General features: G+C 51.1%; 1 protein-coding gene across 1 annotated transcript; it reads left to right on the forward strand.

Annotated features, from left to right (window-relative positions):
- The first annotated feature begins 1,798 nt into the window (after nt 1–1,798).
- Nucleotides 1,799–25,764, forward strand: VPS16 (VPS16 core subunit of CORVET and HOPS complexes). Its single transcript, XM_075563905.1, has 24 exons — nt 1,799–1,955; nt 19,426–19,514; nt 19,735–19,832; nt 19,919–20,047; nt 20,132–20,276; nt 20,361–20,476; nt 20,583–20,705; nt 20,828–20,883; nt 21,171–21,260; nt 21,361–21,455; nt 21,614–21,690; nt 21,838–21,969; nt 22,052–22,179; nt 22,301–22,336; nt 22,551–22,659; nt 23,022–23,156; nt 23,259–23,367; nt 23,462–23,559; nt 23,643–23,750; nt 24,076–24,153; nt 24,242–24,411; nt 24,493–24,589; nt 25,292–25,395; nt 25,479–25,764. Exons 1-24 carry the CDS (start codon nt 1,903–1,905, stop codon nt 25,621–25,623), a joined length of 2,520 nt encoding a protein of 839 aa, XP_075420020.1. The 5' UTR covers nt 1,799–1,902; the 3' UTR covers nt 25,624–25,764.
- The last annotated feature ends 254 nt before the right edge of the window (nt 25,765–26,018 follow it).

Genomic DNA, 26,018 nt, shown 5'->3' on the forward strand with positions numbered 1-26,018 from the left:
GGAACACCTGCTTCAGGTTCTCCTCGTAGAGCTTCATGGAGAAGGGGCCGTATCTGTTGGGGAAACTTGCAAGTTGGGAGAAGCCCAAGGGTGGTCTTGGGAGCCAGACCTCCACCTTCCCAACCTCCCAGAGGCTCTACCCTCCTCTCCCCAGAGGCAGGAGTTGATGATCACCAGGTCTGGGGTGGGCCCACATGTCAGCTCCTCCAGGACGTCTTCCAGGTACTCGGAGTAAACCTAGGTGAGGAAGTGGAAGTGAACAAGGTGGTGGCCATTGTCCAAGCAGAACTGGTGGACTTCGTGGTACCGTGTTCCATTGTGCAGTTTGCCTAGCTGGCCCCCAGCCACCAGTTGGTCCTGTTCAAAGCTCAGCTCTCCCTGTCCCTCCCACCCCACCCGCAAGCTGGTCAGAGTCCTGCCAGGAAAGAAGACCCTACTGACTTGGCCACCGGGCTTCCCTCACCTTGGCTTTCAGCTGGGCTGCTGTGAGCTGTGAGTCTTTCTGGTGTAGGAGCACCAAGGCCTTACAGACAGGCTGCTGGACTGCAGAGAGACAGAGGCCACCGGCTGGGGCACACCCTTCCCTACAGCAGCTCCTCCAAGTCCAGATCTCCCATCCTTCCCAGACAGGGCTCCCGAACCCCAACTCCTGTGCAGTGTTCACAGAGGTAGGAGGCTAGAAAAGTCCAGCACTGACGCTGTTCCGTCTAACTCTGGCCTCACTTTCGAACTAGCAAGCCAAACCACCGGGTAGGCAGACCACATGATCCGCAGCTCCCCCCAGGAGGACTTACTGCCAGTTTGGGAGAAAAATGGCGAGCGAGAATGGGGTAAAACAAGCAATCTAGGGGGATACCTATGGATGCTGGGGGGAGGGGGAGTGTCGGGCAGCAAAAGAATACAAAGCCCAGTAGAGCAGGGCGGCGTAGCAAGTGGAAGAAACTCTGAGGTGGAAATGAAAAGGCCCAGATACCAAAGTGAACAAGCCGCAGATGCAAGGCTAAAAAGGATGGTATTAAAGGATCGCTCACTGGAGTCCCCAAGATGACCATGAACTTGTTGTGGAGCAGCTGTTGGACTTCCGAGGCCTGTAGGTGGACTACAGTGCTTGGCAGTGGACAGCGAGGCTCCTCACGCCCCAGACATAAGACCACGCCGCTGCCACGAGGACGAGCGTGAGGGTTGGGGCTCGGGGTAGGGGAGTCCCAGAGCTACAGGACAGGAAGGAGGTGGTGGCCTCGCTGGCATGGGAGTGGGGGAGGTGTCGCCCGGCGCGTGCCTCCTGGTGCCTGGGGCGCTTTCCGCAAGGCACCGCCCTGAGCCCGGCCACGTGCCCGCCGCCAGCTGGCGCCTGCGCGGGCCTGAAGGTGCCAAGTCCTGAGGCTCCGCGCCTGTCACCATCGGGGACCAGGGCCGGGCTGCCCGCCTTGGACCTCGCCCGCGACAGGTTCCCGGCTAAGCACCACGTTCCTGGCCCCGGGAGACCGTTCCGTCCCGCGAAATCCCTGGGCCCGCTGGGCCCGTGCGTCCCTCAGCCGTCGGGGCGTCGCCCGTCGCCCAGCGCCCTCCGTGCGTCCGTCGCGGCTGCCCGGACTGCGCACCCGCGGGCTCACAGGCCCTACTTCCGGTCGCCCGCGCCCCGCGCGTCCCCGCCCCTCCCGAGATGACAGGGATGGCGGCCGCAGCGGGGGCAGTCAGGGCCAGGCCCTCGGGGCGGGCTAGCGGCTCGGCGTGCGGACGGGCGCGCGGCGGCGACCCGGAGCTCCTGCCCGTACTAATGATGGCGGCGGCGGCGACGTCGTCACGTGAGTAGGCCGGGCGGAAGCGGAAGCGCCGGCTCGGTGCTCGGGCTCCGCCGGCGGCTGCCTGTCGCCGACGGCCGCGCTAGCTCCCGCAGCAGCCATGGACTGCTACACGGCCAACTGGAACCCGCTTGGGGACTCTGCCTTCTACCGGTGAGCCGCCCCGCGCGTCCGCGCCCCGGCTCAGCCCGCTCGCCCCCCGGCTCGGGGCTCCGGGCGCAGCCGGCGGCACGCGCCCTGGTCGCTCCAGGCGCTTGGGGCCGGCCCACGGCTGCCGGGATCCCGGCGACTGCCGAGCGCAAAGACGCCTGTGGGCTGGAAGCCGGGCTTGCCTCTCCCCCAGAGAAGGAAACTGAGGCAGGCACGGTGGTGCTCCTACAGGGCGCAGTCCCAAAGCCCTGGTCTGCCAGCCGCCGGAAGGATGCTCACGGTGACAGCAGGTGCTCCGGCGCCTGCGGGTTAAGTGCTGTTGAAGTTGGATCACCTTGAGATTGGGCAGGGGTGGGGGTGAGGGTGGGAGGTGGTTGCGCCCCCTGGGCAGGGTAGCACCAAGGTTGGAAGGAAGAATCGAGTCGTCTTAGGGGTACAAGTGAAGACCCTTGGCTAGGGGCAGCCCTTCCATGAGAGTTGTAGGGAGCCCTAAACCACGATTCATTCCGAAGTGTCAATCATTTGACCAGTGGACCCAGATTAGAATGTTCAATGGCTTCCTTTCTTTCCAGGATCAAGTACAAACTCCTTGTGGAACATGTTGTTCTTTGCAAGCTCATCTTCCCCTCTGCTGCCCGCAGAATACCTGTGTTCCAGCTGTGTAGAATTCTATGGCCCCAACACATGATGTTTCGTGTGTCTCAGCTCCACGTTCCTTCTGTGGGGACTGTCACTGCTAGTCGGCGTCTTGCTCATCCTTCCTAAAACTTTCCAGGAGGCCTCACAGGACGTAATATGTTATGAATGCCACTTAAACAAAACAAAAAAAAAACCCCACAGCCACCTACACCCCCCAAAAAAAGACCCCGAAACTCACTGCCATTATGTCCATTTCGACTCATTGAGACCCTGTAGAATAGACTAGAACTGCCCTTGTGGCTTCCCGAGACTCTATAAGCTAAATAGTTATGGGACACACCTCATCTTTCTCCTTCAGAGTGACTGGTAGATTCAAACTGCTGACCTTGAGGTTAGCAGCCCAGGGCATAACCCACTATGCTACCCCAAAAAACCCGCTGTCCACCAAGTCAATTCGGGCTCATGGCCATCTACAGGACAAAGTAGAACTGGTCCTTAGAGTTTCCAAGACTAAATCTTTATGGGCACCAACAGCTTCAACTTTTTTTATATGGAGTGGCTGATGGGTTTGAACTGCTGACCCTACCTTGGAGTCAATTTCAACTCATAGTGACCCTATAGGACAGTAAAACTGCCTTTTGGGATTTTCAAGGCTGTAAATCTTACACGAGTAGAAAGCCTCATATTTTTCACGTGGAATGACTGGTAGATTTGAACTGCTGACCTTGAGGTTAGCAGCCCAAAGCATAACCCACTCTTCTACCAGGGCCCCTGTATTTAGAAGAATGGCTGCTATTTTCTCATCCCACTGACCACACCCACTCTCCGTGACATCGCCCACTACTTGCTCGGCTCCCTGAATAGCAGACAGGAAACAGCCTCCCTTCTCTCCTAGAAATGCCTTCTTTGATTATGAACAATTCCAAATGTGCAGCACAATACAGAATAGCCCAGTAGACTCAACACCCCATATCTATCATCTAAGTATAATTATTACTGTGTTGCTGTATTTGTGAAGTTTTGGAGAAAAGTTCATTTTTTATATCATTTTATTGGGGGCTTGTTCAACTCTTATCACAATCCATCCATCCATTGTGTCAAGCACATTTGTACATTTGTTGCCATCATCATTCTCAAAACATTTGCTTTCTACTTGAGCCCTTGGTATCAGCTTCTCATTTTCCCCTCCCTACCCCCCTCTCGTGAACCCTTGATAATTTATAAATTATTATTATTTTGTCATATCTTACACTATCCGATATCTCCCTTCACCCACTTTTCTGTTGTCCACCCCCTAGGGAGTGGCTTATATGTAGATCCTTGTGATCTGTTCCTCCTTTCTACCCCACCTTCCCTCCACCCTCCCGGTATTGCCACTCTCACCATTAGAGTTTCATCTGTTCTGTATTCCCTGTGTTTCTGGTTCCTATCTGGTTCCAGTGTACATGCTCTGGTCTAGCTGGATTTGTAAGGTAGAATTGGGATCATGATAGTGGAAGGGAGGAAGCATTAAAGAACTAGAGGAAAGTTATATGTTTCATCGTTGCTATACTGCACCCTGACTGGCTCGTCTCCTCCCCGAGACCCTTCTGTAAGGGGATGTCCATTTGCTTACATATGGGCTTTGGGTCCCCAATCTGCACTCCCCCTCATTCACATTGATATATATATTTTTTGTTCTTGGATGCCTGATACCTGATTCCATCAACACCTCGTGATCACACAGGCTGGTGTGCTTCTTCCATCTGAGCTTTGTTGCTTCTCAGCTAGATGGCCATTTGTTTATCTTTAAGCCTTTAAAACCCCAGCCACTATATCTTTTTAAAAAAAATCATTTTATTGGGAGCTCGTACGACTCTTATCACAATCCATACATACATCCATTGTGTCAAGCAGTTTTGTACATTTGTTTCCAGACACTATATCTTTTGATAGTTGGGTACCATCAGTTTTCTTTGCCACATTTGCTTATGCACCCATTTGTCTTCAGCGATCATGTTGGGAAGGTGAGTATCATGGAATGCCAGTTGAATAGAACAAAGTGTTCTTGCATTGGGGGAGTACTTGAGTGGAGGCCTAATGTCCATCTGCTACCTTAATACTAAAACTGTAAATATATGCACATAGATATAGTTCCCCATCATCACATATAATTTTATTTACATATGTACATGCCTGTATTTAGACCTTTATAAATGCCCTTTGCCTCCTAGTTCTTTCATCTATTTCCTTTTACTTTCCTCTTGCCCCACTAGCATGTTCAGCTTTAATTTGGGTTTTAGTAATTCCTCTTGGTTACATTCCCCTTGATCAATCCCTACCAGGCCTCCTACACCCTCCTGGCCACCAATTTTGGTTCACTTGTTGTTCCCTTGTCCCTGGGTTTGTTAACACCTACTTCCTTTCTCCCACCTCCCCCTTTCTGTTCCCCCACCCCCACCGAATCCATCTGCCCCATTGTTTTCTCCTCCAGATTGTTTATCCCATCTATCTTATCTAGATGGACCTGTAGGGATAATAATATGCATAAAAAACAATACAGGGCAAGACAAAGCAACAAAAAACAACAACAAAACCAATGACCAAAAAAAGAAAAGCCTGTAAATAGTTCAAGGTCTGTTGACCTTTAGAGTGTTTTCTGGTGGAGTTTGATGGGCTGCCATGCCCTGGCCCCCAGAGTCTATTTTTGGTACTCCCTTGGGACTTCCTTGCTCTGCTCCCCTTGCTGTTCTGTTGCATGCCCTTAGTGTTTTGCTTGGTGTAGTGGGGTCAGATTAGGTGCAATTCCCACACACACGGTCTCCTTTGTTGTCCTGTAGGACTATGGGTCAGTGAGGGATGTTGTGTCTCGTATTGGGGCCGGCCATATGGTCCTCCCTGTGCACTGACTGTTCGGAGCGAGAATATAGTTGTCAAGGCTTGGTGGGCCAGAATGTGCTCCACTCTCTCTTCCTCTCCATCATTTTCTCCTGTGTGCTCTCATTAGACATGTCCCTCTCCCTGAGTTGTAGCTTCAATGCTGTCCTCTGAAGTAAATTCTTCTGGGGGGAGGGGCAGCTGTCCACATAGTTGGGATTGGGGCTGGCCCCTCAAACCTTAGAGAAAATATTTTTTTAACTAAGAAAAAACTACACACAAGTGTAGCGAAAGTCAAATAGTACACATCCATGTACTCATAACTCAGTTTCCACAATCACCTACATCATGTCATATTTTGTTCATCTTACGTCCTGTTCAACACACACACATACACACGCACACTGTTTGGAAGTCTTTAACCTTAGCATGTGGTGTTACCAAACAAACAGTTCATACTCAAGTTGCTCCACTTCTCTTCAAAGTGTGTTTTCATAGCTGGCTTGTGTAAATCAAGATCCACATAAGAGCCCACTTGTTTATTCATCTCTCTTATTAAATCTCTTGTATATGAGAATTTTTTTAATGGTTTTTAAATGAGGACCATCTGCCTTTTGTTTTTATGATGTTGACTTGTTGAAGAAACCAAACCACTTTTCTGGACCTCTTGCCCTTGCTTCCTGTGGTGGCTTTCTCTCTGCTCCATTTTTGCCCTGCTCTATCGTGGCCTCTCTTTTTTCCATGGGAATAATATTTAAAGGTTTGCTTGGACTCAGACTAAGCCCCTTCGGCAGAGAGAGCCATGTAGGTGATATTGCGCTGTTGGGGCCTCCTCACATCCTGCCCCACTAGGAGTGTCACTGAGATTGACTAGTGGCATCAGTGCGTGGTGACCACATCCTTCCATTGTAAAGTCCTATTACCCCCCTCTTTTGACAAGCAAGGAGGCCCTGGTGGTGTAGTGTTTATGAATTGGGCTGTTGTCCGCATGGTTAGCAGTTCGAAACCACCAGCACCTCAGCTCCCTAGGAGGACGACTGGGCTTTCTGATTAGGCTGGACAAAAACTTGATACTTGGACAGGTGACTTCCCTCTACACCCAGCCTAAATTGGTTCTAGGCGTAAGGATCTCTGGCTTGTTCTTAGCTTTTTAAATATTGATGGGGGGGCTTTTCTTTCCTCCTCATGGTGTTTTTAAAAAATCTTTTTATTACTACTGCTTTATCCTTACCACTTCATTTCCTTTCTGTTCTTAATGGCTTAGGAGTGGGTGCACAGAGATAATACCTGATGGAAGGTTTTGATTTGGATGTAAGGTGGATGGGGGGAGATGTGGAGGATGAGAGGATTCTGGGAAGAAACAGTAAAGGTGGGAGGGGAATGGAGCACTAGAACTGAATTGGATTACACAGCTTATTTTAAAGATGATTGAGCCATGGGGGGCCAGAAAAATGTTCTGGAATAGATTGTGGTTGTTCAGTTCTTCTTGACATGACTTAATAATTGGAATGTATGATGTGGGTTATTTGCCAATAAAACTGAAAGAAAAAAAAACCTGAACAAAAGGAAAAGAAAGACTAGGCTTTCTACTCCCATAAACAGTTACAGTCTCAGAAATCCACAGGGGATTAGCTATGAGTTAACACTGACTTGATGGCAGTGAGTCTGGTTTTGATAAGCAAGTAATCTGTGGATTACTCTATCAGGTCTATTAAAACTGAAAAAACAAACTCATGGCCATCGAGTCAATTCTGATTCATGGCAACAATGCAAGACAGGGTAGAACTGCCCCTGTGGGTATCCGAGACTGTAATTCTTTACAGGAGTAGACAGCCTCATCTCTCTTCCTGGAAGTGGCTGGTAGTTTTGAACTGCTGGACTTGCAGTGAGCAATGTAAGGCTTAGCTATTATGCCTGTGGTTCTAAACCTTCCTAATGCCATGACTTTTAATACAGTTCTTCATGTTGTGGTGACCCCCAACCATGAAATTATTTTCATTGCTACTTTATAACTGTAATTTTGCTGCTGTTATGAATCAGGCAACCCCTGTGAAAGGGTCGTTCGACCCTCAAAGGGTTGAGAACCACTGCACTACACCATCAGGCATCCTCTGGGTATGTCAGCTTGAGTCTAATTAGGAGGCATAATAATAATAATTAATAATAATAATAGTGATTTAAGCAAGAGTTCAATACATAGAAGTACTCAGTAGTGATAAAAGAATAATTTTAACAGCCAAGAAAACTCTTATGGGTCCCCTACAGCTGAGAGAGAGTATTCAAGGAAGGGCAGATCGGAAGGGAGGTCCCGTTCCCATAGCTGAGGTTCAGACAGTATTGGAAAAGGTGTAGGGAAGAGAAGTTTCCTTCTTTATCTGAGTCAGAGGTGGGGCAAGAAGCAGCTGACTTCGGCACAGGTGGGACGCCGGTGAGCTCTAGCAGGGAGTCAGGTGTGTGAGCTTGCAGAGAGTTTGGGGCTCCAGTGTGAGCCAGAGCCAGGGAGCCTGCTGTGTTCATGTCAGAACAGAGCCTTGTTGGGAGGACTGTGGGGGCTAAACCAGATGAGGGGTGGAGGCTGGCCGGATGGGAGCATAAAGGAAAGGCAGGTAAATAAGCAGGTGAGCCAAGGTGCTAATTCCTAGGAGGCCCAGAGCACTAATGTCCTAATGGAGGGGACCCTGGGGAAATGGCCACCAGGTCAGGGCTATGAGGTCACCATGGAAAGGTGTTTCCTGGATGCACTGTTGGGATTGATGGCCTTCTACTGCTGACTGACAGACTGTGTGAGACAGTAGGAGAGCACTTCCTCCTGCAGTGTCACTGGAGCACCTTCTGCAGAGGAACTGCAGCGTGGTGCTTACTTGGAGAACATTAAGTTAGGGACTGTCCCGCTGGTCCCTAACTCATGGTGACCCCATGCCAAAAGTAATGAAACACTGCCCGGTCTGGTGTCATCTCCATGATCAGCTGTGGACGAGACCGTTGGGATCCATAGAGTTTCCATCGACTTGTTTTCGGAAGTAGATCACTAGGCCTTTCTTCCTAGTCTGTCTGTGTCTGGAAGCTCCACTGAAACCCATTCAGCAGCCTAGCAACACTGACGGATGGGTGGTGGTTGCAGATGAGGTGCCCTGGCCAGGAATCACACCTGGATCTCCTGCACAGAAGACAGGAAGTCTACCTCTGAAGCACCTGTAAAACTAATAGAGCTCAGAGGATAGAAGGGCAATTGTTTTCTGGCAATAAACTGGCAACTGACACAGCCCACCCTTTGGCTACTCAGCTTCCACACGCACCCTTATACACACTGCTGAACTCCCTTACATCAACACAGTGATTCTGTTTTTGCTTAACAAGATACTGCTGTGCTTTCCAAAAATGAGAAGACGTAAACTCTGGACAGTATTATATCCATCAAAGAGTTGTATTAATTACACCTCACTTTTAGTCACAACCTCACTGAATAGTCTGTAAAGCAATTCAGAATAGGTAATATTCTGTTAGCTAATGGCTAAGTTGCTACATTTGCCTCCAAAACTTTCTGAATAAAATAAAACTAGTAAGGAGAGGCCCCGTAATGGTTAATCTGTATAAATACATACGTATAGCATACTTGGAGACAATATGCAAAACATCTAGTCATGGGTTGCAGTTGCTAACTCTAGCCTCCTTCTTCACCTGCCCAGCCCATATTCCCGCCGCCCTCAGCGCCTCTACTGCTCTGTGTTCCTTACCTGGTAGAGTATCCCTTCCCTTCATCCATCGATTCTGCTGATTTCTTCATTAGCCTTTACTGTTGAGCATGAAAGTGCTGAGAGGTGTCCCAGAGGATCCCCTTTTGATATCCATTGTTTGGCAGCAACTCGTATTTCTCTGATAATATGCGATAGGCACATTGACTAGTAGATCAATTCCCATGGTTTAAATCCTGTTGGTTCAGTGGCATAAGGAGCTCAAAATGGTGAGGTGACACCATGCAGTGGAACCAAGACTCCATAGTCAGTACAGCTCAGAGTTACCAAGGGCCCCAGAAGCACGGGTTATTAGGAATAATAGTGGGAGGAAAGGAGCCCCGATAGAGTAGTGGGTTGTATGTTATCCTGCGGTTTTAACCATCACAACTCCATGGGTGAAAGATGAGGCTGAAGAGTTACAGCCTCAGAAACGCAGAGGAGAGTGAGAAGCCACGCCCACTTCCATCCCTTGCTTCTGAGTCCAGGTGTTCTATTCTGATTATGGCAGAGACAGCACCATGGCCTCTGGTTCGGAACATTAGCTTCATCCTCTTCGGGTGTTAGCTCCCAATTTGAGACCGTAACTGAGTCTGATTTTGTTTTGTAACTGTTTATTGTGAATTGGGTGGAGGTTCACAGAGCGGATCATCAGTTTTACATTCAGTGATGCATAAATGTTCTCTTTGGTCTCATTCACTGCAATCTCACTCAGCGTAATTAATTGTTTGGTTGAAAATTGAGCTACAGGGGTGAGTTCAGTTCCAGACCTAAGAGTGACCAAGGGCCGCAGTCTCCAGTCGGGGGAGTGGGGGTGTGTGTCTTTTTTGATTGCGAGTTTGAGTCTGCGTTTTCTAATGGCGTTCATCTGAGAGCAGTGGTTCGTAGCCAGGGACCATCTAGTTCTGTGTCTCAGGGTCGTGAAGATTGACATCCCTGTGGCTCTCATTAGTCCATTGGACTGATTACTTCCATATGCCTTCGGTTTTCATCACCCTCCTTCCTCTGGTCAGGAAGAGACCAAGAGTTACACCTTAGAAATGGCTGCTCACACGCTTTTCAGACCCCAGTCACTACTCCCCAGAGTAGGATTTCCTCATGGACTCTCTAGTAAAAGCGTCTATTTTTCATTTAGGAAAGCTGCATGTGGGTGATGGGCATATACTACATGCAGTTAGTCAGGTCACTTGATCCCATGGCCTTAAACTTGTTGCTACACTTCCTTTGCTGTGAGTCAAGACTTGGGTTCGTTCCAGTGCTGCACAGAATGCCATGGTGGTACGTTTCTAAGTCCTTGGATGATGATTATAAGGCAGAAAATACAAACCCATGTCTGGAATATGTATCTGTTCCAGTAAGGCGAAATCTTTGCTCTGTCCGTGATGGAAGAGGTCCAATATAGCCAACTTACTTAGAGGGTGATCCCCTGAGAAACGGTGCCATCCTGGGGCCATGTCTGTGCTATTGACTGAAGGCATTCAGGAGTCATTGACCACATCAGCCTTGGGTAGGAGACACCTCTTCCAAAACACTGGTCCCCAGTGATGTGACCACAGTTTCCAAACAGAGGAACGCTAGTCTCCTCCAAGACAGGAGGGCAAGCCACTTCCACTGATAAGCGGGTGGAGGGACTAAGAATTTCTTAAGAGTCCAAGATTGTTCATTTCCTCCAGGCCCAACCAGATATCCCCCCTGCAAGCTTCAGGACCATTTCTGGGAAATGCCCTGACTCGAACGGAAGTTGGCTGTAAACCCAACTGTCGTCGTTCGCTTTTCAGCAATATCAGCTGTGCAGCTGCCAGCAGTAAGAGACTCTTAGAGCTGCTGTGGGAACTCCATGGCTCTGATACTGTGAGCTGAGCTGAGCGTTAGTAGACCCAAGCCTGTCATTTTCTCAGCGTAAGTGCTCCAGGGCACTCCAAAGAACTTGTCCCGCTGGTCGAATTGTAAAATGTTACAGCCACAGTGGGAGACAGCGTGCTGCCCCTTGACAAGTGAAACCTAGAATTACCATATGACCCAGGAATTTTACTTCTAGATGCATACCCAAAAGAACGGCAAGTGGGAGCGCAAACCAATAGTCGGGCATCAGTGTTCATTGCTGCACTCCCCACAGTAGCCAAACGGTGGAAGCAAGCTAAATGTGGATCAGCAAAGGAAAGGATAAAGTTCCTGGGCAAATTCCTTGGTCTTTTCGTTCCAGCAGTCCATGAACTTTGCAAAACCCCCTTGGAGCCCTGCAATGGGGGATCCCTGAAATGGGGACTCCCTGCAATGGGGGATGTATTATTCAGCAAAGGAGAGACAGGCCTGTGTCGATGAGCCTCGCAAACATTGTCTTGCGTGAATCAAGACAGTCACAATAGGACAAATGTCTTTATGATTCCCCTTATGAAATATCTAAAATCAGCCCATGTGTAAGACCAAAGTTATTCTTGGTTAGCAGGGAGGGCTAGCAGGAGGAGGGAGGTTTGGGGAACACTGAGGTTTTGTTAAGGTAAACAGTGATCATGGTTTTTTTTTTTGGTACAACATGATGGAAGTCATTGATGTCGCTCAATCTGAAAGGGCAAATGTTTCGTAACGGATTGTCGTGTATATTCTTAGCACAATGAAACAAAGAAGAATCTGCCTGACTCCACAGGCCTTAGCCCATCCTTCCTGCCATGACAGCGAAGCGTAGCAGCCCCTTCAAAGACGTGTGTGTCCATTGATACTTCACAATAAACTGCAGGTGTGATTTACTGTGAACTCTGTAATGGGCTGCTAGCACCCCAGTGCCCTTGGCAAGGAGCTCAACCCAACGCTTAAAGCAAGAGCATGACTCCCCACATGTCGGCCCCAGGCTGTCTCCCTGTACTGCCTCCAGCACCCAGGTGTAGTTGCAGCAGCGCACTGGACAGCAGGGAGGTTCCCTGGGCTGCGGGGCTCAGAACGAGTCCACAGCTTCTGGGCGGTGCAGATGGAGGACGCAGATGAGCTGCAGCAGTGCCAAGGTCATGTGGAGTGCAGAGGAAGTAGGGGTGCTGATGTGGGCAGGAGGCCTGGAACTCATAGGATCTGAGGCAAGTCACAACCTGTGGCTCGGGCACAGAGTGAGGCAGTGGAGCTACTCTGAGGCAGCGGGCAGCCTCTTGACATGCGGAGGAAGTGGCGCCAGTGCAGGGAAGAGGCAGGATCGCGGTGTCTGTCAGGAGGGCTTCAAGAACCGAGGGACCAGGTGGGCTGGGTGTGTGGCTGGGCCGGAGAACCGCCAGATGTCCTCACGGTGTGCGACCACGACTAGCAGCAGGGAGTCCCTGTTTCCTGCAGCGTCCCTCCTGCGCCCTCTACTGAGCAAATTTACTAATGTGCTCCATGTACTGGAGAAATGCTCAACCTTTGAATAATACAGTTCCTCGTGTCGTGGTGACCCCCCCATCATAAAATTATTTTCATTGCTACTTCATCACTGCCCTTTTGCTACAGTTATGAATTGGGCAACCCCTGGTAAAGGGTCGTTCGACCCCCAAAGGGTCGAGACCCACAGGTTGAGAACTGCTGCTCTAATGGTTTCAGTAATAAAACGTTAAAAGAAAAAAAAATCACGTGGGTTGTACATTCAGATAATAGCAAATATAGTATAATACTTTTAAATCTGCCCTCCTTCCCCCAACCCCATCATCACCTTCCCCAGAAGTAACTACTGTTTCTGGCTCCAGTATCAAAGCTTCTGGGCCTTTTCTGTGTATTTAGACATAGTCATGAGTGATTATTAGGAGCCCTGAGTTGGACTGTTAACCTAAGGTCAGTGGTTTGAACCCACCAGCCTCCCTGAGGGAAGAAAGTGAGGCTGTCTGCTTCTGTAAGGATGTACAATTTTGGAAATCTGATAGAGTCACTCTGAGTTGATAGGAGTTTGATTTGGGATGTGATGATTGGAAATACACTTCTTGAAAGCATGCCCGCTTCTTTATTACATAAACTGGTGCCTATGGTTCCTATTGTTCTGCAGCTTTTTAAACATTACAATCCGTCTTAGACATTCTCCTGCATCAGTATGCACAGTCACTGCCTCAGTGGGTGATGTAATAGTGACACACTGGGCTGCTAAAGGTAAGGTCAGCAGTTCGAAACCACCAGCTACTCCGCCAGAGAGAGAGAGGAGGCTTTCTACTCCTGTAAAGTCACAGTCTCGGAAGCCCTCAGGGGCTGTTCTACCCTGTCCTGGAGGGTTGCTGTGAGTAGACATCGACTCGATGGCAGTGAGTTTTGAGTTTGAGTATTCCAGAAAGGGAAACCATTTGGTATTTAAGGGAGTTGTTCTAGGTTAGCACGCTGGTTAAGTACTAGACAGCTAATCAAGAGGTCAGCAGTTTGAACCCGCCAGCAGCCTCATGGTAGCAAGAGGAGGCAGATTGCTTCCTGAAAGATTTATAGCTTTGGAAACCTTGTGGGGCAGTTCTACCTTGTTGTAGAGGGTCGCTGAGTTATAATTGACCAAAAGCATTGTTTGTTTGGATTTGTTTTAAACAGTGCTGCAGGGCATCCCTCTGTCCATTTGTGCAAGTCATTTTGTAAGTTAGAATAGTGGAATTAAATTGCCAGGTCAGAAAGTGTGCACATTTAAAAGTGAGATTGGTAGAACATCATTGCTATCCTTAAGGGCCAAACCAATTTATATTTTTATATTTCTACCACTTGCTATGAACGTATTTGTTTTCCACAATACTGATGCTTTATTTAGCCTTCAGCATTTTGTTTTGCCATGCAAACTGCCAAAACATGAAAATGTTCTTTTAATTCACACTGACCTGGTCTTTAAGGAAGTCTCTGGTGATCTGGCCTGTGACATTTTCAGCTGGGCTGTCTCTGCTGATTGGCAGAGGAGCTCTTTCTGCGTTCTCTGTGTACTCACTTGTCAGGGGGGGGCGCATCTTTTCTCTCAGTTGCTTTTCTTTTGTTAAATTTAACTGCCAGTTTTGAATTTTTATGTGATCTATCAGTTATTCCCTTCAGAATTCCTGGATTTTAGAACTCTGGAAGGTCTTTTCATGTTCTTATCATGGTACTAATATTAGCCTATCTGAAAAAACTCAATTTAAAATTATTTTCATATAAAATAGGGGCTTCAAGAAGCTTGTGGAAAAATTCCATTATCTTTTACTTTCATTTTCTCACAAGCCTAGTGAAGCTTCCTCACGGATTACACTAGAACCTCTGACCATTCTGCTGTTAGTTTAGGGCTTTCTTTTTCTTGCTCTGTTAAATTGGGGTGAAAATGTGCACACCCAAACATCGGCCAATACAACCTCCAGATTTACAATTCCTGACATCGATTTTCCATGGGGGCCGTCATTATTGTCACCCTTTTGGAAACTCACAGGGGCGGTTCTACACTGGCCCATATGGTTATGAGTCAGTATCGAATCGATGGGGTGAATCTTTTTGAGTTTTCCAAGGCATTCCACCATCATTAGCTTAACCTCAATTCCTCTTAAACTCCCTCGACTCCTGGCAACCGTCCATAATCTTTGTTTTCTCTGTAGTTGCTTCTAAGAGAGATCATGCAGCATTTATCCTACGGGACTGACTTAGCATAAAATGGTCAAGACTCCCCCATGTGGTCGCATACATCTGAGCTTCCTTTCTCTCGGTGGCTACACACGATTTCGTTGTATGAATACACCGCATTTTACTTCTCCTGTCATCTGCTGGTGGGCATTTTGGTGCTTGCCACCGCCGAGCTGCTGTGGCAAGTGCTGCTGTGGGCCTTGGTGGACAAGCTGCTCTTCTCATTCCGACGTTCACTTCTCGAAGGTACGTGCCTGGGACTGAGAGTGCTGACCTGCTTTTCGTTTTATTTGGAATTTTAGACGTTAGAATTTTGTTAAAAGAAAAATATCCCCTTTTCAAATGTCACAAACAATTTCCCCTTTGCTCTTCGTGGTTAAAAAAATCCAAAAGCTTTGAAGTGTAATTTAATTATCTTAACAAGATAGCCCCTTAAAAGTCAAGCCTCATTCATCTCCTTTCCCTTCCTCGTCTAATCCCCTGCCCTCCTACATTTATCAGTTGATTGAAGTCTTCCCGGAGTTTCTTTTCTTAAAACAAGCACATTAAGACTTATTTTTCTTCATTCTACTCTTTTTGATATAGAAGTAATAGCAGTGTTTTAAATTTGTGTTTAGTGTTTTGTTGGCCTTTTGCTTTGTGACTCCTAGGTTCTATATCAGACTTAGAAATTGTTTATACATTTTGTATAAATTGTACAAATAAACTGTAAAACTACCTGAGATTTTTTTCTAACGGGGCTTTTTTCTTTTTTAAAACTTTTTATTGTGAATTAGGTGAAGGATAACAGCAGATTATCAGTCATACATTCAATGATACGTACACGTTCGTTGTCAACTCAACCATTGCAAGCCTGTGATACAGCCTTGCTTATTTTCTAATGCTCACATCTTGAACCCCATCTGGAAGGAAAATATTCTATTGTAGAGATTAAGTAATGGAGTAGATTTGATTGGGGTTCTTCCCATATGACCCATTGTCTCATTTCAGGCATCCGTTTGTGCTGGTTCCAAGTGTCACTTTCGTTAGATGTTAGCTTCCCAGGGCTCTCTCCCCTTCCCACGCCAACACCATCGTTTTAACGGTAGCTTTATATAGTGTGTGCTAGCAGACAGAGTAAGCCTTGTGTTTTCAAAACGTTCGTGCATATTTTCCCTGTCAGATCATCTTTATGCACCTTCTCCTAGACCCACACACACAGAACTGTAATATCTGTTTGTGTGGCTCCTTTGGCTGGAATAACTGCACATTTAAAGGTCATTTTGGGGTGGGGAAGGGGCAAGGCGGAACCGACAGCAGTGATGACTCCATAACCCCACTCGAGGGGAGTGAACAACAGAATTGTAGGTGCACGGATACATTGGATGGTGTAAGATAATGACCAAGAAAGTGTATGTATAATATTAATAATTATAATAAGAAGGGTTCCTGGCTGGTAAGGGGGAGAAGGAGAGGATGAAGGGGAGCTGATCTCAAAGGTTCAAGAAGAAAGAAAATGTTCTGAAAATGATGGTGGCAGCAATTGTAGTTATGCTTGACCTAGTTGGATTATGGATTACTATAATAGCCATAAGAGCTACCAATAAAACTTTTTTTAAAGATCATTTTGAAGTATTTTGCCATGTGTTCTGTATTCTAAGTAAACACTAATTTGCTTTTACAAATGTAGTACATAGGTCTAGGATTTCTTTTTTTTGCCAAGAACAATTTCCACTTTATTTCCTTTCAGGTTTTTCTTCAGCTTCTAATCTTTACATAGGCTTTGGAGCAGGTCGTGGGGCAGCACCTGCAGGTCTAAATCGAGGTGGCGGGGTTCGGTCCTTCCGGGTTCGTGGGACCGGTTCCGGACCACCTTGCTGTGGAGGCACAACTCACACAGTAATGCAGCTTCACGTGCAGCTTGGGAAGCACATATGCGTCGAAGACACTCGCTTCGGAGATGTCTCTGACGGCCGCGGCCTCCACTATGCTTCTTATGAAGAACTTCTTCATGGCCTTGGCTTTGGGCACGCAGCGGCCGGGCTGCACATGGCCGCGGCCCTTCTTGGCACGGCCGTTGTTACACCTTTTCTTTGTCATCTCGGAAGCAGGGATGCAAGAGCTAGGATTTCTTATTTTATTATGGTGATTAAGGTCCATTCAAAAGTTACCTAATATACTCGTGTATAAGCCAAATTTTCAGCACATTAAAAATTTTTATTGCAACTCGTACCACAATCCATCCATCCATCCATTGTGTCAAGCACATTTATACATTTGTTGCCATCATCATTCTCAAAACATTTGCTTTCTACTTGAGACCTTGGTATCAGCACCTAATTTTTTCCTTTCCTCCCTGCGCCGGCCCCCCCAGGAACCCTTGATAATTTATAAATTATTATTATTTTGGTATGTCTTACACTGTCCAATGTCTTCCCTTCACCCACTTTTCTGTTGTGTGTCCCCCAGGGAGGGGGTTATGCGCAGGTCCTGGTAAATTGGTTCCCCTTTCTACCCCACCTTCCCTCCACTCTCACCACTGATTCTAAGGAGTTCAGAACTCTGTCCTGGATTCCTTGTGTTTCCAGTTCCTATCTGTACCAGTGTACATCCTCTGGTCTATCTGGATTTGTAAGGTAGAATTGAGATCATGGTAGTGGGAGGGAGGAAGCATTAAAGAACTAGAGGAAAGTTATATGTTTCATTGTTGCTACACTGCACCCTGACTGACTTGTCTCCTCCCTGAGACCCTTCTGTAAGGGGATGTCCATTTGCCTACATATGGGATTTGGGTCCCCAATCTGAATTCCCCCTCATTCACACTGATATGACTTTTTTTGTTCTTTGATGCCTGATCCCATTGGCACCTTGTGGTCACACAGACTGGTGTGCTTCTTCCACATGGGCTTTGTTGCTTCTGAGCTAGATGGCTGTTTATTTACCTTCAAGCCTTAAAGACCCCAGAAGCTATATCTTTTGACAGCTGGACACCATCAGCTTTCTTCATCACATTTGCTTATGCACCTGCTTTGTCTTCAGCGATCGTGTCAGGAAGGTGAGCATCATAGAATACCAGTTTAATAGAACAAAGTGTTCTTGCATTGAAGGAGTACTTGAGTGGAGGCCTAATGTCCATCTGCTACCTTAATACTAAACTTATAAATATATGCACATAAATCTATTTCCCCATCATCATATATAAATGTATTTACATATGTACATGCTTGTATTTAGAACTTTATAAATGCCCTTTGCCTCCTAGTTCTTTCCTTTATTTCCTTTTACTTTCCTCTTTTCCCACTATCATGCTCAACCTTCATTTGGGTTTCAGTAATTCCTCTCGATTACATTGCCCTTGATCAAGCTCTACCAGGCCTATCACATCCATCCTCCTCACCACTGATTTTGGATCACTTGTTCCCTTGTCCCTGGGTTTGTTAACACCCACTTCCTTCCCCCCACATCCCCCTCTCCTATGTCCTCTGAACCGTCTGTCCCGTTGTTTTCTCCTCCAGATTGTTTATCCTACCTATCTTATCTAGATAGACCTGCAGAGATAATAATATGCACAAAAACAAGACAGGGCAAAACAAACAACAACAATAACAACAAAAAAAATGACACACAAAAAAGAGAAAAGCCTGTAAATAGTGCAAGGTCTGTTGGTTGACCTTTAGGGGTGTTTTCTGGTAGAATTTGATGGGGTGCCACACTTTGACCCTCAAAGTCTATTTTTGGTTTATTCCCCCAGGACACTTCCTTGCTCTGCTCCCCTTGCTGTTCTGTTGCATGCCCTTAGTGTTTTGCCTTGGTGTGGTGGGGTCAGATTGGGCACAATTCCTGCACTGTGTCTCCAGTGTTGTCCCCCACAGCACCATGGTTCAGTGAGGGATGTCGTGTCTCGTAGTGGGTCCGGCCATATGGTCCTCAGTGTGCTTTGGCTGCTCTGAGCAGGGATATGGTTCCGAAGGCTTGGTGGGCCAGGATGTGCCCTTTTAAAATCCTCCACAAGAGGACTCAGTGAAGTCCTGTATGTTTTGCACAGCGTGTCCGCGTTCTCCTGAATCCCATTCCTGGTCGTCCACTGCCAGCGCCCTCCTCTCCCTGCCCCTGTGTTTGCTGTGGGGCAATGGCTGGCCGCTCGGCCTCACATCGGTGGCTTGGTAAAGGAGCACAGTACTCCCGGCTGGCTCTCTCCAATTTCTGAGCCCCCGTGCTTTTGCTACGCGGGAAGAGTCCGTCAGGGCAGTTGTCTTGGCGCATCTGTCCTGCAGCCTCAAACCTGGCCAGCAAGTCTGGGCTTTTGAAGAATTTGATCTCTGAGCCACGTTTGCCTCCCGTTCTCAGGATCCCTCTCTGAGTTCCTGCGTCCCACTAATGTAGGCCTGAGCTAGCCACCCCCCCACCCCCCCACCCCTCCGTCCTGCCGTAGTGCGTGTCCTGTCCCGCGCCCTGCCTGCCCTGGGAGCTCTGTCATCATGGCTCTCAGCCACAGGGCCCACGTCCCCTTCGCCCACGTCCCTTCCCCCTCCAGCTGCATGTGAACAGGTGGTTGGCCTGCCTGTGTCTCCTCATCACCCCCTCCCTGTCCCACCTCCTGCCTGTGCCTGGGAGGGGCCTCCCACCTGCCCTCCAGAGCTCCGATGGAGGCTTTCAGGACTCCTGGGTCTCACTCTGTCGGAGAGGCTGATGTCTGCTTGCCTCTGTGTGGGCAGGAAATATGAGCTGTACAGCATGGACTGGGACCTGAAGGAGGACCTCCGGGACTGCCTGGTGGCTGCTGCGCCCTACGGAGGCCCAATTGGTATGTTGGTCCTCTGCCGCCACAGCCCCATGCTCTGGGACCATGGGATGAACCCCAGGGTTTTGCTTCCTTGGGACCTAACCATCAGGTATGCGCCACACCCAACCCGCCCTATGCTGGGATCCTTTAATTCTCTCCCCTCCCCCTCACCGAAAGGGGGCCTGCTTCCCATGGTGGGGCCCTGGGGGACTGAGTCAGACAGCCTCCCCTCGCCCCGCAGCGCTGCTGAGGCATCCATGGCGGAAGGAGAAGGCTGCCAGCGTGCGGCCAGTGCTCGAGATCTACTCGGCAGCCGGCGTGTCCTTGGCCAGTCTGCTGGTGAGCACCCTCCACTGGGGCTGGGCCTGGCGCTGGACAACGACTCCCGTGGACCCCTAAGAGCCCACTGTCCTCCCCCCCTGCAGTGGAAGAGCGGGCCTGTGGTGTCGTTGGGCTGGTCAGCTGAGGAGGAGCTGCTGTGTGTGCAGGAGGACGGGGCAGTGCTGGTTTTTGGGCTCCACGGTGACTTCCGGAGACACTTCAGCATGGGCAATGTAAGGAGCTGGGTGCTGAGGAAAGGATGGGGTGGGGGTGGGGAGTGCAACCCTGTGGCTCCCTCAACCCACGCTCCTCCCCAGGAGGTACTCCAGAACCGGGTTCTGGATGCCCGGATCTTCCACACGGAGTTTGGTTCTGGAGTGGCCATCCTCACAGGGGCCCACCGGTTCACCCTCAGTGCCAATGTGGGCGACCTGAAGCTCCGCCGGATGCCGGAGGTGCCAGGTGAGCCTGAACCCTCCCCAGGGCAGCAGTCCATCCCCTGCAGATGGCCCTGACCATCCTGAGCTTGCTCTGTCCTGGCCGCAGGCCTGCAGAGTGCCCCCTCGTGCTGGACTGCGCTGTGCCAGGAGCGGGCGGCACACATCCTTCTGGCCGTGGGGCCTGACCTTTACCTCCTGGACCAGGCTGCCTGCTCTGCTGTGGTGAGAGTGCTGAGGCAGGGAGGGAAGGAGGCCACAGGGGGCCGTGTGGGGCGTGGGGGAGCTCTGAGAAGTCAGGGTATCTGATGTACTCCTGGCCCTGCCCCAGACGCCCCCAGGCCTCGCCCCAGGAGTCAGCAGCTTTCTGCACATGGCAGTCTCCTTCACCTACCGGCACTTGGCGCTCTTCACAGACACGGGCCACATCTGGATGGGGACGGCATCCCTCAAGGTGCGCTCTGGGGATGGCCCAGGGGTGCCACCGCCAGAGAGGACCTCTTGGCGGCAGAGAGAAGGGGTTTTCAGCCAAACTGAAAGGTGACAGGGCTGTGACATTTCCCCATGTCTTTCTAGGAAAAGCTGTGTGAATTCAACTGCAATATCCGGGCCCCCCCAAAGCAGATGGTCTGGTGAGGAAGGGGGCTGTTTTGCTGGGGGCTTGGACACAGCCTTGTTCCCTGCTCCCCTGGAGTCATCCTACGCCCTGACCATGCCCCAGGGGCTTGGAGCCTATCCTTCCTGCCAAACCACACATAAGGGACACCTTTGCTCCTGTCAGCCCTAGATGCCCTGGGGAGCTGGTGGGTCAGTCAGCCCTCGTCCTGGCCAAGGGAATGTGAGCAGTGATATGGGGTGGGGGATGGGGGGCATCCCATGTGGTGTCCCTGATGAGGTGGGGGCGGGGGGTGCCCCACAGGTGTAGCCGTCCTCGCAGCAAGGAGAGGGCTGTCGTGGTGGCCTGGGAGAAGCGACTGATGGTGGTGGGCGATGCACCCGAGAGCATCCAGTATCCTTGAATGGGCTTCCCGTGTGGGGTGGGAAGGCCAAGGGGGTGGTGCTTACCCTACCACTTCCTGGGAAGCCCGGTAAGCCTTGACCAGGCTCAGGTTTGTGCTGGATGAGGACTCCTACCTGGTGCCTGAGCTCGACGGTGTCCGCATCTTCTCACGTAGTACCCACGAGTTCCTGCACGAGGTCCCAGGTGAGGCCCTCAAAAGGGCCCCCCGAGGTCAGGGGGAGGGGGGAGTCCTCTGTACCACAACTGCCCTGGGCAAGGGCCCTGGAGCAGGAGTAGGCTGCTGAGATAAAGCTGACGCCACCTCCCTCACCACCACCCCCCCACCCGACTTCTACCCTCAGTGGCCAGCGAGGAGATCTTCAAGATTGCCTCGATGGCCCCCGGGGCGCTGCTGTTGGAGGGCCAGAAGGAATATGAGGTACAGGCCCTCGGGGGGATGGAGTCAGCTGAGAGGTAGGGGCTCCCGCCTGGGTAGTCTTTCCACTCAGTCCATTCAACCACAGGGTCAGATGTGGGCGTGCCCTCTGTCATCATGCCCCAACCCCTGGCACCCTTTGCTCCCTAGAAAGAGAGCCAGAAAGCAGACGAGTACTTGCGGGAGATCCAAGAGCTGGGGCAGCTGACCCAGGCCGTGCAGCAGTGCATCGAGGCTGCGGGACACGAGCACCGGCCAGACATGCAGAAGAGCCTGCTTAGGGTTACTTGGGGAGTGAAGGGGGGGGTTGGAGGGGGGCGCTGGTGGGAGGGAAGTGTCTCTATTGCCCTCTGACCCTTCATAGGCGGCCTCCTTTGGAAAGTGTTTCCTCGACCGTTTTCCACCTGACAGCTTCGTGCGCATGTGTCAGGACCTGCGCGTGCTCAATGCTGTTCGGGACTACCACATTGGCATCCCCCTCACCTATAGCCAGTATCCTCATGTGTCTACAGCTGGGGGAGGTTGGGGAAGGGCTAAGGGCTGGAGGGCACCCACAGGTCCACAGCAACCAGGGCTTCTCCCCAGGCCGGATCCTTAACCAAGTAAAATACAGGTATAAGCAGCTGACCATCCAGGTGCTGCTGGACAGGTACAGCAGACCCCAGGGGCTATGAGGAGGGCTGGAAGGGGGTGGGCATTGTGGCTCTTGGGGAGGAGTGCCTGGTGGTCACCGCCCTGACCTATTTCTGTGGGGCTCCCTCATTCCTCCTACTCTTGTCCTGTCTGGTGGTCACCGCCCTGACCCATTTCTGTGGGGCTTGGCCTTCCTTCATTCCTCCTACTCTTGTCCCCTCTCCTGCCAGGCTCGTGTTGCGGAGGCTGTATCCCCTAGCAATCCAGATATGCGAGTACCTGCGTCTTCCTGAGGTACAGGGCGTCAGCAGAATCCTGGCCCACTGGGCCTGCTATAAGGTGAGGGTTCCCAGGCCCCTGGTAAGAAATCCTGGTGACCCTGTGGGTTAGGTGTTGGGCTGGGCTGTTAACTACAAGGTTGGTAGTTCAAATCCACCAGCTATTCCATGGGAGAAAGATGAGGCTGTCTACTCTCGTAAAGGTTTAGTCTTGCAAACCCCAAGAAGCAGTTCTTTTCTGTCCTGCAGGGTCTCTGTGAGTCTGTGTAGACTTGATGGCAGTGGGCTTGGTTTTCAGTGAGGAACAGGCAATAGGAAGTGCATTGCTGAAGATGTGGGCCAGATCCAAGGCCTTTGGGGATGACGGTGGGCGAAGGTGAGCTACCAGTGTGTCTGCCTGACTCACCCCCTCTTCTTCTGCAGGTGCAACAGAAGGATGTGTCTGATGAGGATGTTGCTCGGGCCATTAACCAGAAACTTGGGGACACACCTGGTGTCTCCTACTCAGACATTGCCGCAAGGGCTTATGGCTGTGGCCGCATGGAGCTGGCTATTAAGGTGTGGGTGCCGAGCCCTCCTGAGATCCTCTGGTGGGTGGTAGGTTAGAAGCCCCACTGTGGCAGCTCCTCTGTGTGCCTTCCTCTCCTCCCCACCCCACAGCTGCTAGAGTACGAACCACGCTCAGGGGAGCAGGTGCCCCTTCTCCTAAAGATGAAAAGAAGCAAACTAGCTCTGAGCAAGGCCATCGAGAGCGGGGATACGGACCTGGGTGAGCAGGGTTTGGATGAGGGCAAGGCCAAGGCCAGGCCCCTGGGCAGAGCGAGGGACCTGCTGGAATGCCCACCCACCCTGCTGTCCCTTAGTGTTCATGGTGTTGCTGCACCTGAAGAATGAACTGAACCGAGGCGATTTCTTCATGACCCTCCGCAACCAACCCATGGCCCTGAGTTTGTACAGACAGGTGGGTGTGGTGGGTGGGGCAGGCCTGGACCTCCTGAGCCCTTGAGCCAGCCTCCCTGACCCAGTGCCTGCTTGTGGCCCCAGTTCTGTAAGCACCAGGAGCTGGAGACGCTGAAGGACCTTTACAATCAGGATGACAACCACCAGGAGCTGGGCAGCTTCCACGTCCGGGCCAGCTACTCCACGGAGGAGGTCTGGGGTCTGTGGTGGCATGGGAGGGGCTGAAGGCTGGGGCAGTGGGCCTGGTTCCTTCCTTAGGAGCCTAGGCCTCTGTCTCAGGTGCATCTCCCTCTGATATTCACTGCTGAGGAGACCTGGAGAGGTTATGAGGCCAGGGTGGGGCTCGGTTCTGAGGAGCTAGCCATCCCACCAGGGCCCCCAGCGGTGCACCCAGTGGGTAAGGCTGCCTCTGCCGTGGGCCCAGGAATTAAGAATCATGCTGTAGCTGGGCAGGACCAGGCCCTGTAGACTGTGGTTCAGCCCCCCAACCCCCCCTCCCTGGTCTCTTCCCTTGCAGCGTATTGAGGGGCGAGTGGCAGCTCTACAGACAGCAGCCGACGCCTTCTACAAGGCCAAGAATGAGTTTGCAGCCAAGGTTGGGCCCTCCCTGTTCTAGAAACCTCTAGCCGTCCTTCCTCCTTAGCACGCACTTATTCCCACGCCTGCCTCGTCCTGGTCCCCAGGCCACAGAGGACCAGATGCGGCTCCTGCGGCTGCAGCGGCGCTTAGAAGACGAGCTGGGGGGCCAGTTCCTGGACCTGTCTCTTCACGACACGGTCACCACCCTCATCCTCGGGAGCCACAACAAGCGGGCAGAGCAGCTGGCCCGTGATTTCCGTATCCCTGACAAGAGGTAGGTGAGGGCACCAGCTTCGTGCCGATGCCAGGGCTGCCTGCTCCTCCTTCCACGCCTCAAAGCCTGGCATCCCCACAGGCTCTGGTGGTTAAAGCTGACAGCCCTGGCCGCTCTGGAGGACTGGGAGGAGCTAGAGAAGTTTTCCAAGAGCAAGAAATCACCCATTGGATACCTGGTGAGGCAGGGACCCTCCCTCCGCCCACCTCCCGTGGGAGGGAACCAAGCAGGGAGTGGGCAGGATGGCCTGCAGTCATGGAGCCCCCGGTGCATTCACGTTCATGGGCAGACACTAGCCAGTGGGCCAGCTGCACTGGAGGAGGGCCCCAGACAGCAGGGTGACGGACCATGAGCTACTCTCCCTATGGGGTGGGGAGGCGGTGGCCACAGGGGAGACCAGGCCAGGGGGCAGGGCCTGCTTGAGGGAGAAGTGTGGGTATGAGGCAGGGGAGGCTGTTGTAGGGTTTGGTTTCTGGAGCAGGGATTCAGGGGTGTGGTGGGTAGTGAGGTCAGAAAAAATAGGGCCCCAAGAGGCAGGTGACAGGAACCGCCTGGTGTCGGGGGCAGCCGTGGACGACGGTAGAGCAGAGACTTGGAAAGGATGGTTTTCGGGCTCTAGACTCTCTCTGATGTCAGTTGTTTCTGCCCAGAGAATGCTAGGCTCACTCCCGCTGTCTGGGGGTGGGGGTGGGGGAGTGTGGGTGTCCGTATGTGAGAGGGGGGAAGGAGGGAGGGAAAGCAGCGGTGAGGAAGCACACATGGGAAAGAGCGTGTGAAACAGACGCGGGCAGCAAGCATCTTGGACTTTTGCTTATAAGGGAGACACTTGCAGGAGGCTGTGCTTTCCCCCCCCCACCCCCGTCCCCCCTGTCCTCCTCAGCCCTTCGTGGATATCTGTATGAAACAGCACAACAAATATGAGGCCAAGAAGTATGCTTCCCGCGTGGGGCCTGAGCAGAAAGTGAAGGCTTTACTTCTCGTGGGGTATGTAGGGGCTGTGTGGGCTGGAGAGTGAGTGGCAGGGTTGTGGGCAACCTTGACACTCTGCCTTCCTGCTCAAACCACAGGGATGTGGCTCAGGCTGCTGATGCGGCCATTGAGCACCGGAACGAGGCTGAACTGAGCCTTGTATTGTCCCACTGCACGGGAGCCACCGATGGGGCTACGGCTGACAAGATCCAACGGGCGAGGGCACAGGCCCTGAAGAAGTGAGAAGCCCACCCTGTGCAGATCCCCTAACCCTGGGGTTGGCCCAACTGTTGTTGCTCCTTCAGCTCCTCCCCCAGAGCGAAGCTGAGGAGCTGGGCTGAGGCAGCAGTGGGGGTGGTTGTAAATAAAGTTGAAGTGTTTTGACGTGCTTGTCTCATACCGTCCAGCCAAAGGGGAAGCAGACCCAAGGCAGAGCTCCAGGGGCTGGGTTGTGTTGGGGATGACAGGCTTCTCCAGCTGTACTTACAAGAGACCAGGAGAGACCTCCCATCTCACGGCCCCTAGGAAGCTTCTGAGAGCAGAGAGGACAGCACTTAACAAGCACCAAACACTGCCGCTCTTAGCTCCTCTGTGCTCCCAGGAGCTCCGCTTTACAGAGGAAGACTTAGTGACAGAGC

Source organism: Tenrec ecaudatus, chromosome 12 (assembly GCF_050624435.1).
Source record: "Tenrec ecaudatus isolate mTenEca1 chromosome 12, mTenEca1.hap1, whole genome shotgun sequence".
Classification (NCBI taxonomy): Eukaryota; Metazoa; Chordata; class Mammalia; order Afrosoricida; family Tenrecidae; genus Tenrec; species Tenrec ecaudatus.